At 49.2% G+C, this 13,863-nt stretch overlaps 4 protein-coding genes across 4 annotated transcripts; 1 reads left to right on the top strand and 3 right to left on the bottom strand.

Annotated features, from left to right (window-relative positions):
• Window positions 1-219: 219 nt before the first annotated feature.
• H310_02788 (hypothetical protein) lies at window positions 220-531 on the bottom strand (the record flags this gene model as incomplete). The annotated part of the gene is made up of 1 exon (XM_008866424.1): window positions 220-531. One exon carries the CDS (start codon window positions 529-531, stop codon window positions 220-222), a length of 312 nt encoding a protein of 103 aa, XP_008864646.1.
• An 886-nt stretch (window positions 532-1,417) lies between these two features.
• H310_02787 (hypothetical protein) lies at window positions 1,418-1,732 on the bottom strand (the record flags this gene model as incomplete). Its single annotated transcript, XM_008866423.1, has 1 exon — window positions 1,418-1,732. One exon carries the CDS (start codon window positions 1,730-1,732, stop codon window positions 1,418-1,420), a length of 315 nt encoding a protein of 104 aa, XP_008864645.1.
• A 2,479-nt stretch (window positions 1,733-4,211) lies between these two features.
• Window positions 4,212-4,947, bottom strand: H310_02786 (hypothetical protein; the record flags this gene model as incomplete). The annotated part of the gene is made up of 2 exons (XM_008866422.1): window positions 4,212-4,742; window positions 4,801-4,947. 2 exons carry the CDS (start codon window positions 4,945-4,947, stop codon window positions 4,212-4,214), a joined length of 678 nt encoding a protein of 225 aa, XP_008864644.1.
• A 7,589-nt stretch (window positions 4,948-12,536) lies between these two features.
• H310_02785 (hypothetical protein) lies at window positions 12,537-13,005 on the top strand (the record flags this gene model as incomplete). The annotated part of the gene is made up of 2 exons (XM_008866421.1): window positions 12,537-12,622; window positions 12,684-13,005. The coding sequence occupies 2 exons, from the start codon at window positions 12,537-12,539 to the stop codon at window positions 13,003-13,005; spliced, it is 408 nt and encodes a 135-aa protein (XP_008864643.1).
• Window positions 13,006-13,863: the final 858 nt, after the last annotated feature.

The following is a 13,863-nucleotide window of genomic DNA, read 5'->3' as shown; positions in this document are numbered from 1 at the left end:
TGGACACTTCACAGCAGTTTTTGAGGATTTGGTGTGTGCGTCAGCAAAATCGGTGTGTTCGTCAGCAAAACTGGTGTGACAAGAATCACGACTCGTTGTCGAGCATTCGACTCACGTGTCTGTCGGCGTCAAGATCTTGACTTCAAACTGTACAGCCCTCTGAAGGCGTTTCTTCAGCGCATCCTGCTCGACGGGTTCTTCTCCGTGGGCCTCCTCAAATCAGGCCACCCACTCTTGCTCCATCACATCACCAAGGAACTTTCCCAAGTCAAAACAAAACGATCCGGCACTTAGAAAAATGATCCAAGCAAGCGCCAACTGACATAACAAATGCCGTTGTTCGGTCGTTTGCTGAGGCATGACTTGCGCCGTGTATCGCTGGTATTCGCTCATGAACGCATGTTGCTTGGCCTTCGTAGACCCCTTAAACGTTGGTGCACGCGGTAACGCAGGCGCGTTGTACAGCTTCACGGGCTCATCAATCCATACGAGACAATTCTTGTAGAGCAGGGTCTTCAAACATTCTGTCATGGTGCTTTGGAAAAATAGGGCGCTATCGCAGAATCCTTGCATGATATCAGTTTGCGTCATTACGCAGAAAGCTAGCATTAACGACAGAATTTCTTGAGAATTGAGTCCCAAGGGTAATTGCTAGAATGCCTTTGTGAGATCTAAAATACCAATGTATTTCGCTCCTTTGACGTCTTCCGGCACGATGAATTGGAATGGCATCGCACCAAACATGGCGACAGTCATACTGTTCACCACACGGTAGTCGGTCGTGAGTCGATAATGCAACAGCAGTTTCTCTGCCGTCCATTCGTCACTGGCTTTGAGCATTTTCTTGCCTCCAGGTTTCAGCACCGGATTCACTGGACTACAGTAGGCTGATGATGAGTTCGAGTAGATGATACCATATTCTTCAAGTTGGCTTCCGAATGCATCCAGATATTTTGTTTCTAACGGGATCGTTTTGCGCGCCTGGCAGCGGGGAGTCTGGCATCGCTCTTGCTTAATCTCCAGCGCTGGTACGTTGGCAGCAGCATCCGTTCCTCGGAACTTTATTCGCCAAACGCCTTCGCGGGCCGCGTTCATGACGCAAGTTTCCAACTTGTTTTTAGTATTTCTTCATAGCCATCATCCATCAACTTGAGCGTTTCCAACGCGTTAGTATACAATTCTCTTGCAGCATATAAATCGTCCTTGTCCAGTTCGTTGTTGCCAATTTGTAGTCGGCGAGTCGCCACCCCAAAAGCAATGTCTTCATCACCGTCCGTCGGGTACTCCCACGTCGTCGCCGCCTTCCTGGCGTAACGCATGAACTGATGCGTTGTGACTTGTTCCAGTAATCGATCCATGTTGATGCCTAAAGATTCGAGTGCTGGCCGTGAGACAAGAAGCGCATCGCTCTTGCTAATCACGTAGCATGGCTAAATGCCAGATAGATTGACGACCGCCGAGTCTGTAGTCGGATTCGAATCTTGACCACTTGGTTGGAGTAGATGGGAGTGCTTTCCACAGCAAACCCTTTCCAGGATTCCAACAGTTTGACCGACAGGACTTTCGTGTCCGTCACCTGGAGTGCTTCCAGCATCTCCATCGAAATAATGTTGACGTCACTGCCTGAGCCGGCACACAATGGTACTTCCAGTACCCCGTTCAACGTAGCCGCACTATTGAAGTCTTCATTCGCGTAAATGCGACGCAGCTTGCGATTCACTGCTTTACGCATCTTCTGTGCTTCTTCTAGTGTTTGTGGATCTTTGGGTCTCTCAAATATTGCATGCGCACCCATGCCCACATCCATCGAACTCGATCACGGCTGTCTTCGGTCAGTTCTGAGCACGCCATATACTGTTGTAGTCCGCCACAGATCAGACATTGTGTTGGCTGAAAGGTGTTTGAGTCGAGTATAGGTAGTTCCACCGTTCACGAGTGAGTAGTAGCGCGCAATTTGAAATTCTTTCCGAATTCCATCAGCCCATTCAGCACTCATAATTCGCACGGCCAAGGCTGGGTGGTAGGTACCATTGTGATTTACGTACACACGCATCCATTGTATCCCCATTTCTTGTGCAAGCACTTCCGGTGCAGATGGTAGCTGAAATGTGTTGCGACCTTCCAGGTCTTGCTGAAGTTCTGCACCTGAGTTTCGTGCACTTCTCCAACATTAGCACCTACGCGCTGCTTTGCAGGGGGCTTGATTAGCTGTCGCCATGTGCAATTCTTTGTCGGGGTGCGTTTGTATCTCGGCAGAGTAGGCAGATCTGTTGGATTGACGATCATTAGATGGCTTTCTCTTTTCATGAGTCTTCGGGGCACCCCATCCGCCAAACTGAAGTTGTTGAACTCGTTCACGTGGCGTACTACTGCGGTTTGATTCCGTGTTTCGACGGGTTGACGCATCTTGGTATCCCGAATTCCGGTTGAAATTGGCTGATGTTCCCCATCCGCTTGGTTCCTGGCTGACATTGCCTCGCGCAGGGCCGTAGCCACCCTTACGTGGAAATCCGCCACCATTATTTTGACCTCTGTGGTCGACATGATATCCTCCATGATCGGGCAGGCCACCACCTTGATGTTCGAAATCGTTTGCGCGACGCTGATCGTGTCCACGACTGTGGTTACGTCCACGGTTCAGATAACGCTCATGGTATTCGCCTCTTCCACGGCTGGGCTGGCGTTTTTTTATTTGTCCCTTGTGCGACTTCTGTCACGCGTTTGACTCTTACCTCTTGCGTGATCACGGCTGTGGCCGACGCGAGTTGGCAAACCAAGGAAGAGAAACCCACGGCAAGCACTACCATGACTCGAGAGAGTATGGGCGTGGTTCAGCCGGGGATCCAACATGCGGTTCTACTCATGCCCAAGCCAATGTCCCTCTTCAACTCGTTCACCATCGTCCATGGTATCCAAATCAAAAACACACCCACCGCAGCCCCACCCTCGTCACGCCGCTGTGGTCATAGAACACCCGCTGTCAAACCTAGACACCGCCGTGAGACACACGAGAAAGCAACCACCCCCAGCAAACGCAAACGCATATCGCATCGATCTGACGGATGGACGGGTGCACCCATACGACCCGGGCTTTTCGAAGACGGAACATTCCAAGAGGCATCCATTGTTGTGACGGTCACACACGGGGGAAGACGTAAGTGCACAAATTAATAGGAAGTTCAGAGGGCTGAACTTCAGGATCGGATATTCTCGGCGTCACCACGAGTAGCGCAAGATTGAGGAAGTATGTGTCTTCAGTGCTTGCCCGAGTAGTGTCCGGATTCGTGACAAAGTTTGCAACGCACGTGTTTGCGGGGGCAGTCAATCGATCCATGTCCAGCGCGATCGCAACGCTCGCACACCTTCACTCCACTTGAGATGACGACGTCGGGTTTGGTCGAGATCACGAAAGGAGCATAACTAGCTGAGTCCGCTTGCTGTTTTGGTTGGACTGAGGCTTCATGACAGGTGGGGAAGCTGACTGCGTTTGAACGGGTGCATAGGCCATCGAGTATGAAACAGCGTAATGTGAAGGCTGAGTCGGTTGGATTGGGGCAGCATATCGAGGCGCGGCGTTGGACTTCATGAGCGCCTCCAGTAGAATTTGCTGAACGCGGTCGGCCTTTTTAACATGGGCAACAAAGGCTTGCTTGTAACAGAAGTGGCACATCGGGAGAGACTTGAGAGCACTTGCCACTCAACAACACATTGTTGAGGGTCGTTGAATTTGACAGAAAGCACCGTCGGTGCTGTCGTCTGGATGAAGGACCATCGTCATCTCGCATTTGCGCGCATTCATTTCGCCATGGAAGGGCCACATGATCCATGCTACAGCAAAGCACCGTCGGTGCTTTCGTTTGAATGAGTGACCACCGTCATCTCGCAATAGTATGCATGGAAATCGCCATGGAAGGGCCACATGATCCATTCATTCTCGCGATGAGAATGACTCGATCGGGACGGCGATGCCCCAACTGCGGTTGCGAGTGGAAGTTCACGAAGCCATGGTAACCAAGTACCGATGCTGGAGATGCCTCCCCCTACGTTGTCTTTCTTTCGTCTAATCACACACGAGGCCGGTAAAAGCGGATTCATTTCGAAGCCGAGAATCCGATTCGAGCAGCTGATCATGACGGCAATATTCGAGAGAGTTAACTCCTACGGCGGCGACACACAAACGATCATGCACGCAGGCGGCAAGGCTTTACCAATCACTTGCCGCACCACAAATAGCCCTTGGTTAAGGCCGAGGCTTGGCAGTCGTTCTTGCTGATGCTTTCGAAGCATTGGTCAGCGGCCGGATCGTAACACACGTCGCACGTGCCACAGCCAAGACTTAAGGTGGGCTTGGGAGTAGGAGTAGGGCTGTCACCACACCACACCGTGCCAAACTTAGCACTGTGGAAGTCGCAAGCATCCTTGGTAAACTCGGCAGTCAAACACTGGTTCGCGTCAGGGTAGAAGCACCCGATGCAGTCGGCGCACAAGTCCGGTTGAGGAGTCGTCGGGGTGGGCTTACGTGTAGTCGCGGGGGACGGCGACTTGGTGGGCGTGCTGCCTTCGATTTTGGGGAAAACGACGAACTCGGCAACGTTGCACACGCCTCTGCCGCTCACCCCACGCTTGACTAGGATGTGGCCGGCTTCGTTCCAGTCGGCGCCCCACGAGTTGCGGAGCTTGTACGAGCCCTCGTCGTAACCCACAGCGATGACGGCGTGGTCCGAGTACATCCCGGGGCAATACTCGACCACACCGGCTTCGTAGTTCGACCAGCACCTACGATGGCTGCATTTTGAGTACCTCGTCCAGCACCTGCTCACCCATCACGAGGACGGTCTCGCCGATGCTGAGCTTCTTCTTGGTGCACGACTTGCTGTTGCATGAGCCGGTTACACTTGTGCTGCCAGACGTGTACGAGTAGTCGCTCTCCAAGCAGAGTCCGTTCATCGACCCGTAGTATTTGGGTATGGGTTTGTTCCTGTGTTTTTTATCCATCACGCGTATTCACAGTCCGCGAAGGCGTCCGAGGGACCTTCATTCGTATCTCACAAGCCAGATTGCCTTTTCTTTTGAAATTTTGTATGCTTCATGAGCTTACTGGCATCAAAAAATCATTCATTGAAAGTATTACTTGAGAAACGATAAACTGTTAGATATGTTGCACGAAACATCGCTGTCAATGCAATTTCCACAACGACAAATAATATCCTCTATAAATGCATAACATGAAATTTTGGAAGGTATTATATTCGTGTAAGTGGACTACTGTCAAAAGGAATATATTCACACAACCCTAACCTTGGTCCCCGGATGCCTTCGCGGACTGTCAATAGTGATACTTCCTCTGTTCCACAATGAAGTCCACCTTTATATAAATGTGAATTTTATATGAAAGTATGTAAAGCAATGAAATAAGAAGTTAGGTTCGTCGACCTGTATTTTTATTCAAAATTGCTGTTTTACGACCAGAGACTGCATGATATCATACATTTATTACTCATCTGAAACTAACTCGACACCAACTAATTGAGAGCAAATAGATTCCACATTGGACAAGTCGGCTTCGTCTTGAAACTGATAACCGTTGTCGAAGAGGTCACTGAGAATGTCAACACGACATTCAAAGTCAATTCTTTCCCCCATTGCATCCAACGCCGCGCTAACTTCGTCATCGCACTCCAACTGAGGCAGCAAAGGACCCTTTTTGAGCAATGCATTCTTTTTCTGGCCTTGACAAGAGAGCGCAACGTCGAGCGCTGGAAGGCTGGGGTACCTTTGATCCTCGCTTCGAGTTCAGCCAAGTTCAGCTTACGTGGCCTCCCACTGTTGGCCTTGATCATGGAACGCACATCAACCATGCCGTCCACCTCCCGTGTCTCAGAGGCGTTTCCAAACCTTGGCCAGTGCTCCTTGGTGACTTTGAACTCATCGCAGACGTTCTTGAGCTCTGATGTTAATTGCACTTGAGTAAATCGTTGCTAATTGGAAAGTAAATTGGTTGTTTACCTTTCAAGCTATCAATCTACACTCACCAGTGGACGTGTTCTGTCACACGTTAATGTTTGTACCTTCACTCACTTGCAATGTCGGAATAGCAGGAGTCGTTAAGTTGATTTGCATCTTCAACAAGCTCGCCATGCTTGATACGGCCGTCGGCCTTGAGCAGCGACCTACGAATGTAGATGTCGGTGCGCTGAGCATCCGTCAACCGTTTGGTCGTCGTGGACGACGGCATCGCAGAACTTGCGTAGCTCCTCGAGAATTGCGCTTGGTTTCAGATCGATTGGAGCAGAATTGACTGAGTTACGGTGTTCTTTATGTTTGTGTTTTGTATTTTTGATGTTTGAAACATCATTACTCAGGCTTGGTGGTGAATACAAAATATCTGAAAATACTGGCGTATTCCTTGATGATTCCTCTGTTCATTTATGCCATTTTGACTCTATTTAACGGAATATTGACTGACTTCTGAAGTTTCTACGAAAAAGTATACTTCATACCGAAACAGAGGAAGTATATTTTTTTTGGCTAACATGCACGTGTGCACAAATGACTTGGACTTGTCAAAGACTGGCTTGCGCGTGTCGAGTCTGTCTGTCGATGGCAGGAGTTTTCCATGAATTCCCCTACTAAGGTACAATACTAGCGTAGTACTAATCTGGTTGCAAGTCCTCTATGCAGCATTTGTGTGAAATTCTGATGCTATATATCTCAGTCCTCCATGCAGTATGCGAAGCTACCCTCCTTATGTCAACACATCACTTCCTGGCATTAATCCAAAACTGAGTAGTTTTCATACGGAGTCAACAAACTAGGTCTTTCAGTGAGTCCTTAGTCATAAAAAAATGTACAATTTGTTGAGTTACTTTGTGCTGTTGATAATCTAGTCTGTACCGAAAACTTGTTCCAAGCCATTCAAAAGACTTTCTAAGCCAATAATTGGATCTAAATTGCGTGTACTACTGGAATCGGTGTTGATGTCTTAAATGCAACCAAGAGCAACTGCAAGGCGAATGTAACTTCCCGCCGAACGAGGAACAAAGCCCCAGACATCAAATCGAGCTTGACACGAGGCAGTGGTATATGTTATGGTGTGAATGAGTTTGTTAAAACGACACAAAATTTCTGTGGAAGATGTACTTGTAAAACCACACGAGGGAAAACAACTGCAATTCCTGCTACAATTAGTACACTTCCTTCAACGAAGCGGCACAGAACTGATGCGGACACTTCGCGCACATCAGTCAGGTACCTGTTGTTGACATGGGTGTGTTGAAGCTCCATCTTAGGAATGCCAAAGACGCTGTCCGTGACGCTGGCGATTGTCAAATATCTGGATTGATTATCGTGTCTACTCAATACGGTAAGTATTAATTGATAAATTACATATCGTTTGTATGGGAATTGACATCATACTAATGATGCTGTCCGATTGGCGACGTTAGAAATTCTGGATTAATCAAGCGACCAGCCGTCTCAATGCGGGCCTTAACTTCTTGAAACTTCGTCATTTCCTTGCGCCTTCGTCCAGCATCGCCCTTTACGATGGCTCAAACCAGTTCAATTGGCTGAAGGTCGGAGTAGTGCGAAGATGCGTGCACGACTTAATGCCTACGACATGATGCCAAGGAATTAATCACTGGCATCACATGTTAGTTGTATATGCGCAGCAACTCTTTCCACAGGTCTTGACTTGCTCTCCACGAACGGGACCCCGTACCGACAGCTCTCATCTTTAAGGTGGGCCTTCGCAACCAGCTTGACGCAGTTTCAGCTGACCGGCCCTTGTGGCGCCTGGCATCGTCCATGACTATGCAAATGTGCGTGACGTCGAGAGAGTCCAATTTGTCGAGAAGTGACCAAAGTACTTTACACAGCACAGTTTTCATGCTTAAGTCTACCCTGATACACTCTGGGATCATTCGCCGTAGTTGTTCCGCCCGTAAAGATGTCCAGGCCCAGCAGCCGGCAGAATGTCTGGTGCGTACAAGATTCCAGCAATGAAGCAGAATCGTCATCACATGTTCCTTCAGGGAAACGTTCTTGGTGCCGCAGGGGCCGTACTGGCTGTTTCAATGGCGGTTGTAGGAGTGGTAGAAATACAACTCGTCCGTGTGCACCACACTCTGCATTGACCCTGGCAGTGATGCTGGGTGCATCTTGGCAACGTACTTGTCTCTAGAATGTGCATTTTTCGACAGACGTTTCTTGGAGGAACCAGGTCGACGATATATGAATTGACTGACCGTCTGCCCGTTATGCATGAAATTCCGAAAGGTCACACTGATCTCCCCCCGCTTTGAAACAGGTCAAACCCGATAATTTACGAAAACTTATACTGTCAGTGTTATAAAACTTGGAGATTGTTTTGAAACTCAAAAGTTGCAATCCGCAGTATTCAATATTGCAAGTGTCATTTCAAAACATAAAATTGCGGATGTCGCTGGTCGACAAGCATGAGCTTTATGCCGAGCTTGTACGCATTTTTGGCCAAGTGGGCCTGACACAAATGTTAAGGTGAGAATGTTGCCTTCCAACACAGGGAACAACACTAAATAAGACTGCTACACCAATCTGTGATTGGTCCGAGGGCATGAGAGTATTGTCCAATCAGAGACAACATACTTTGGAGGTTTCGACAAAATCTAATTATAATTGTGATCTTTAATATGAATACTGCAAGGTTATAATTTAAAAAAGAATCATCCTCATACATATGGGTTGTTGTGACGCCATGTTCTTGCAGGTAATTAATCATTAAAATAGATATTTCATTTCAATCTGCCGGGAGTATATTTAACTAATAGAGTTCATCCATTTGTTTAAATCACGTTTGATTGGATAATTCAAACAAATTTTCCAAGTTTTTTGGCGCGGACTTATTCAGCGTCGTTCCCTGTACCTCGTCGACCGCCGTCAACTGTTGGAATCGTACAGGTATTATTGATTAAATTGAATAGAAATGGGTCATTGGAAGTAAACGGTACCTGCAAAATTTGATTCTCTGTCTGAATTGTAGAATTTGCTCTGATTCAAAGTGGGGAGGAGATCAGCATTGAGATATTCCGTCCAGTGGGTCGTTTCACGACGAGTTTAGCATACAAATCCCCGTAGAAATACGACTACATTTCTCATTGTATTAAAAAGGACAGTTCGTTGTTGTCGAGGGCTGACAATATGGTAAAAATGAATAGATCAGGCACGAATCGTTAGTAGACGTGTTGACATATTTATATTATGATATAATCAGTGCGAATTTACAGCGCATTCATTTGGCCAACATAAAGAAAGATGTCGAGTCATTCGTGGACAGCCATTTGCATTGCCTTTGTGTGGGGATCGTACGATTGTACCAAGGCCCTGGGAAGCCGCGTTGCGTGCTGAGCGAACTATATCATCCATTGTTTACAGCTGCCTCAAGCTGCTTACGGCTGGCAGTATGTGCTCGTTGTCAAAGTCGACCTGAGTGGATTTTGCCGCCTATTTGCGTCAGCAACGGCTGATGCAGATAGTACAGCGAATACTCTCATGGACCGTTTCGCGACACATGAGACTGTGTCAGCATGGGTTTCCGATGGGGGGACCCATTTCAAGAACGAAGTCGTGGGCAAGATCAAGAAATTGTTGGTGCCCACCGCCACATCGCGATGCCGATACATCGTGGGCAAATGGTACGGTCGAATTGGTGAGCCATCTGATTTTGCTAGGGTTGGAGACCCTAACCAGCGAGATGATGTTGCGTCCAGACGAGTGGTACACTTGTGCTAAAGGTCGTGCAGAGCCCATTGAATAATCAACCGGCCGACCGGCTGGGTGGCATTGCTCCGGTGACGGCATTTCCAGGGCTGTCGTCAACTTGTTGTCTGGGTTCGTACACCCAAGTACGGAGAAGGTTCTGACCATGGACTGAAGAATGAGCGACTCAAATTCTGAGCGATTTACGCAAGGCTATAGACAATATTCACCACGACGTGGCGGTTAAAAGTGCAAAGTTGCACCACCAGGCGCGAATCGTTACAGCAAAGGAACGCATGTCAAGATGGCCAAATTTGTGCTCTGCAATTATGTACTTTTGGGAAAAGTCATCAAATTCCCCAACAAGTTGGCCCTAAACTGGAAGGGCCACTATTGGGTTTCTCGAGTTGAATCCGATTACGTCATGGAAGTTCAACAACTCGCTGAACCGTATACAACCGCGATGAACCACGCCAGCCGGCTGAAATTCTTCAGTGATGCGTCTTTGATCGTTACAGTCGACCTGCTGGATAACGTCGCATTCGGCGACAAAAGGTTTACGTTGAAGACCGACGGCAATCCTGAGGTGCTCGTGAAGTGGAAGGGCTTGGATGCACTCTAATCTTCTTGGGTGCCCGCCGTGCTATTGTATGAAGTCATCCCAATAGTTCTTCGTCGTTGGATCTTGAAGTACGCCAGCGATGAAGGCGTTCTAGTGATGCGCAAAGTCGGTTGTATGCAGTGGTGTCAGCCATGCTCTGCCACGCACAGGTGGGGCCTGTGACGGACCACAGAGCACCACCTTAATCAAGCAAGTTGTATAGAAGGGTTCCATTATAGTACAAAGTAACCATTGTAGAACGATGGTTGCCAATCGTCACTCAAGGGAACAAATCAGGAGCGAGTGTAGGGGACACGGTCGAAAAAACTCTGATTGCCCGCTTGGCAGTAGTTCAATCAAGACAGTGATTCAGGGGACGCGGCGCTCCCCTATCTGGATATCGTGCTGCACGCGGGGCGGAAACTGTTTAAAGTTAACTTTAGTGGATCCTGTAGAAGATATGGAAATGCATTGCCAGCTTCTGCGTTTGGACCCATTCGGTGATGTGAACGCTCGTTTGGTCTCCTACACGGAGAAGGTCCAAGATGTGATTGAAAATCACAGGTTGACGTAACAGTTCAAGACGAAGGGCATGAACTCGAGGTGGAGAAGTGGCAAGAAGCACGAGGCAACGAGCCGCGACCCAAGGGAGGCTATGGCAAGCCTGCACCGGTGGTGCGTGGATAAGTGGAACGTCTACAGCGACCAAGTATCGCACACAGGTGCCCAAGGAAGTAGAACAGCCGGGGAATAAACCGCGGGTGTTTACGCCTGGCGTGGGCGAGCGTGGTCGCCTATGTTTCGTATGCAACGAATCCGGACATATGCCTCGTGAATACCCCAAGAAGAGGACCGATGGTGAGGCGCTCACCAAGGTGAAAATGGCGCTATAACGCGGTGAAGCGATTTAAGGCCAAGGTGCGCAAGGACCTAACCACAGCCAAGCGTGTGCGCAAGATGGAGGCGCCGAGATTTGATGGTAGTCAACGATGGGTTCGGTTGAACCATCTGTTGGATGTGCCGTATTGCCATAACACTGGCGCCGACCAAAAATTGTTCTCCAGGCCATGGTGGGTGAATTGTTGTTTGTGCAACCAGATATGTTGGTGGTCCCGCCCAGAGAGCCGATAGTTGGTGTGCGTGCAAAAAAATGACTCGACTTTTGAGGCGCATGCCTACGTCGATCTCACACTAAACCTCCAAACGGCCGCAGGACCCGTGAAGTTCCCAGGAATGCGTCATTGCAATGCGGTCCATGGTGTCAAGGAATTTCTGGCCACCGACGACACTCTCAAGGCAGTGTGAATCGATGTCTACCGACTCCTGTTCCAGGAGCCGGTAGACCTTACAGATGGACGATGATGGTGACGACTTGGGTGAGGATGGTGACGCTCACAAGGACCAACTAGGTCAAGCTAGGACTACCTGATGCCAAGGATGACGTCGAACAATTCCTCCAAGAACTTGTCGGGGATGCCGTGGGTAACGTAATTCCCAATGTGCAACATGTGGTGTTTACTGACCAAACATGACATTTGGCGCGCGAAGTTTGATGGATACGATCCACCCGCGCGCGTGAAGCTATTACAGTGAACGGGGGAATTTAAGCCACACCCAGAATCGAAGTAAAGGGCTTTCTGGCAATATGATTGATGGGCATACTTCGAAATTCGACACATAATGTGACCAATAAAACTCCGTCAAAACCTGTCAAGAAAATTTAAAATAAATATGAAAACAAGGGGACGTAAAGTTAAGTATACAATATACAAATCTTTTTTCGTCTATATCGCCGTCAATATTAAAGATATTGACATGAAACCACGACGAATCGCTTCGTCTCGTCAAGCCCTATCGATTGCATCTAATTGAAAATTGTAGGCGCTGACACTCGTGACTGCGTCGTCCAGTTTGCATGGTGCGGGTATTTTCAGTGTGGACGCGCAACAATCCGCCGATGCCATGATCGCGACGGGGTTTAAAGATTGGACTGTCGCGCTGTCCACCGCCACATCGTCTTGCGCTCAATTGTACGTCATGCTGTTAAATGCCATTTCGGTCGCCTCGGGTGGCATCGTCTTGATGAACACGGCATGGCGCCACGTGTACAGTTCGCACGTATCATCGTCATGGCGGCGTCGTCAAGTGTGTTCGGTTCTCGACCGTCCATCCTGCCCTCTTAGCCAGCTGCGGGAACGACATGACAGTCCTCATCCATGACAGCCGCCACGCGTCCACGGATGCTGCTGAGGTAGCGCTGATGGGCCACACACGCGCGGCAAATAGGTACATGCCCGCGTGCGTTCTCGTCTTGTTTTGTTAGTGGGCGACGTGGATCTTGCTGTAGTGTTTGGTGGGCTCCACAGTGCGTGCACACACTCGTCTCGACGGGGTTTGACGGGAACGTGTTGGTCTGGGACACTCGTCGCCCGGCCTCGCCGGTGGCGACGTACGCGACTCGAGAGATGAAGCGACTGTTCCCCGTGCAGTTTCTCGGCGATGACCATGTCGTCGTCGGCGTGGATGGTGCTCTCTTGGTGTACGATATGAAAAGTCATGCTGTCAAGAGTCGGGGCGACCTCGGCTACGAAGCCGACACGTTGTTGATGGAAGAAGCGGGACTTGTTGTGGCCCATCGGCAAACGCTGTCGTGGTTTCGATTCGACTGACCAAGCGTCGCGTCGATGTTCGTCGATATAAAGCTCGGGATGCACTCGTTCTTTCCAAGACGGACGCGTTGTCATGCAGCAAAGAGTATCGATGTGCCCATGTAGGCATGTCCACGCGCGTTGTGCCACGAGCTACGGTACATCCTGCTTGAGAGGCCTGGCGGAGCAAGCTCGTGATCTCGAAGGCTGCCACATCGCGTTGGTGGAGGCGGATGCTGCATCATGCTGCACACGCGAGGATGGTCAAGCCCAACTGCCTGTGGCGGATTGTTGACACGGTGAATGACATCGGAGGGAACGGCGCCCGTTTCTGGAGGGGCGTACATGACTCTGGGAGCCATCGTCGGTCATGTATTTCCCACAATATGCGGTGTCTGTGGATCTGCGACTGACTTTACCGCGTTGAATTTTTTGTTTTGACCAAACGGCGATAAAACACATGAATTATGGCAATGGAATGGCCTTAAGGAAGCTACCACGAACTTGCTCTGGGGTGATCAACTCCCAAGCTTTGATGGCTCGGTTGATCAAGGTCATTCTCTTCACTCGTGCAGTCGGTAGGTACCAGTCATCTTCATTGTCGTCACCATCCACTATGTCTTCCGCTATCCACAGGTCTCGAAGATGGCGTTTGAACGGCGCCATTACGGAGACATCAAGAGGTTGGCAGTGAGAAGTGGCGTTAGCAGGTACTGAACAGACATTGTATCCAAGCAGGTTCGCAGTTTGAATTGCAATAGGGCTTACATGAGACTCAAGATTGTCCAAGACAAGTACGGATGGTTTCTCGACGCGCTCAGCCAACACCAGCCACAGGTACTGCTCCCACACGGCTTTGTCCATCCAAGCTTTGTTTTG

This window comes from Aphanomyces invadans (genome assembly GCF_000520115.1).
Source record: "Aphanomyces invadans strain NJM9701 unplaced genomic scaffold supercont1.4, whole genome shotgun sequence".
NCBI classification, from domain to species: domain Eukaryota; phylum Oomycota; class Saprolegniomycetes; order Saprolegniales; family Verrucalvaceae; genus Aphanomyces; species Aphanomyces invadans.
This window is presented reverse-complemented; position numbering and strand designations above follow the sequence as displayed.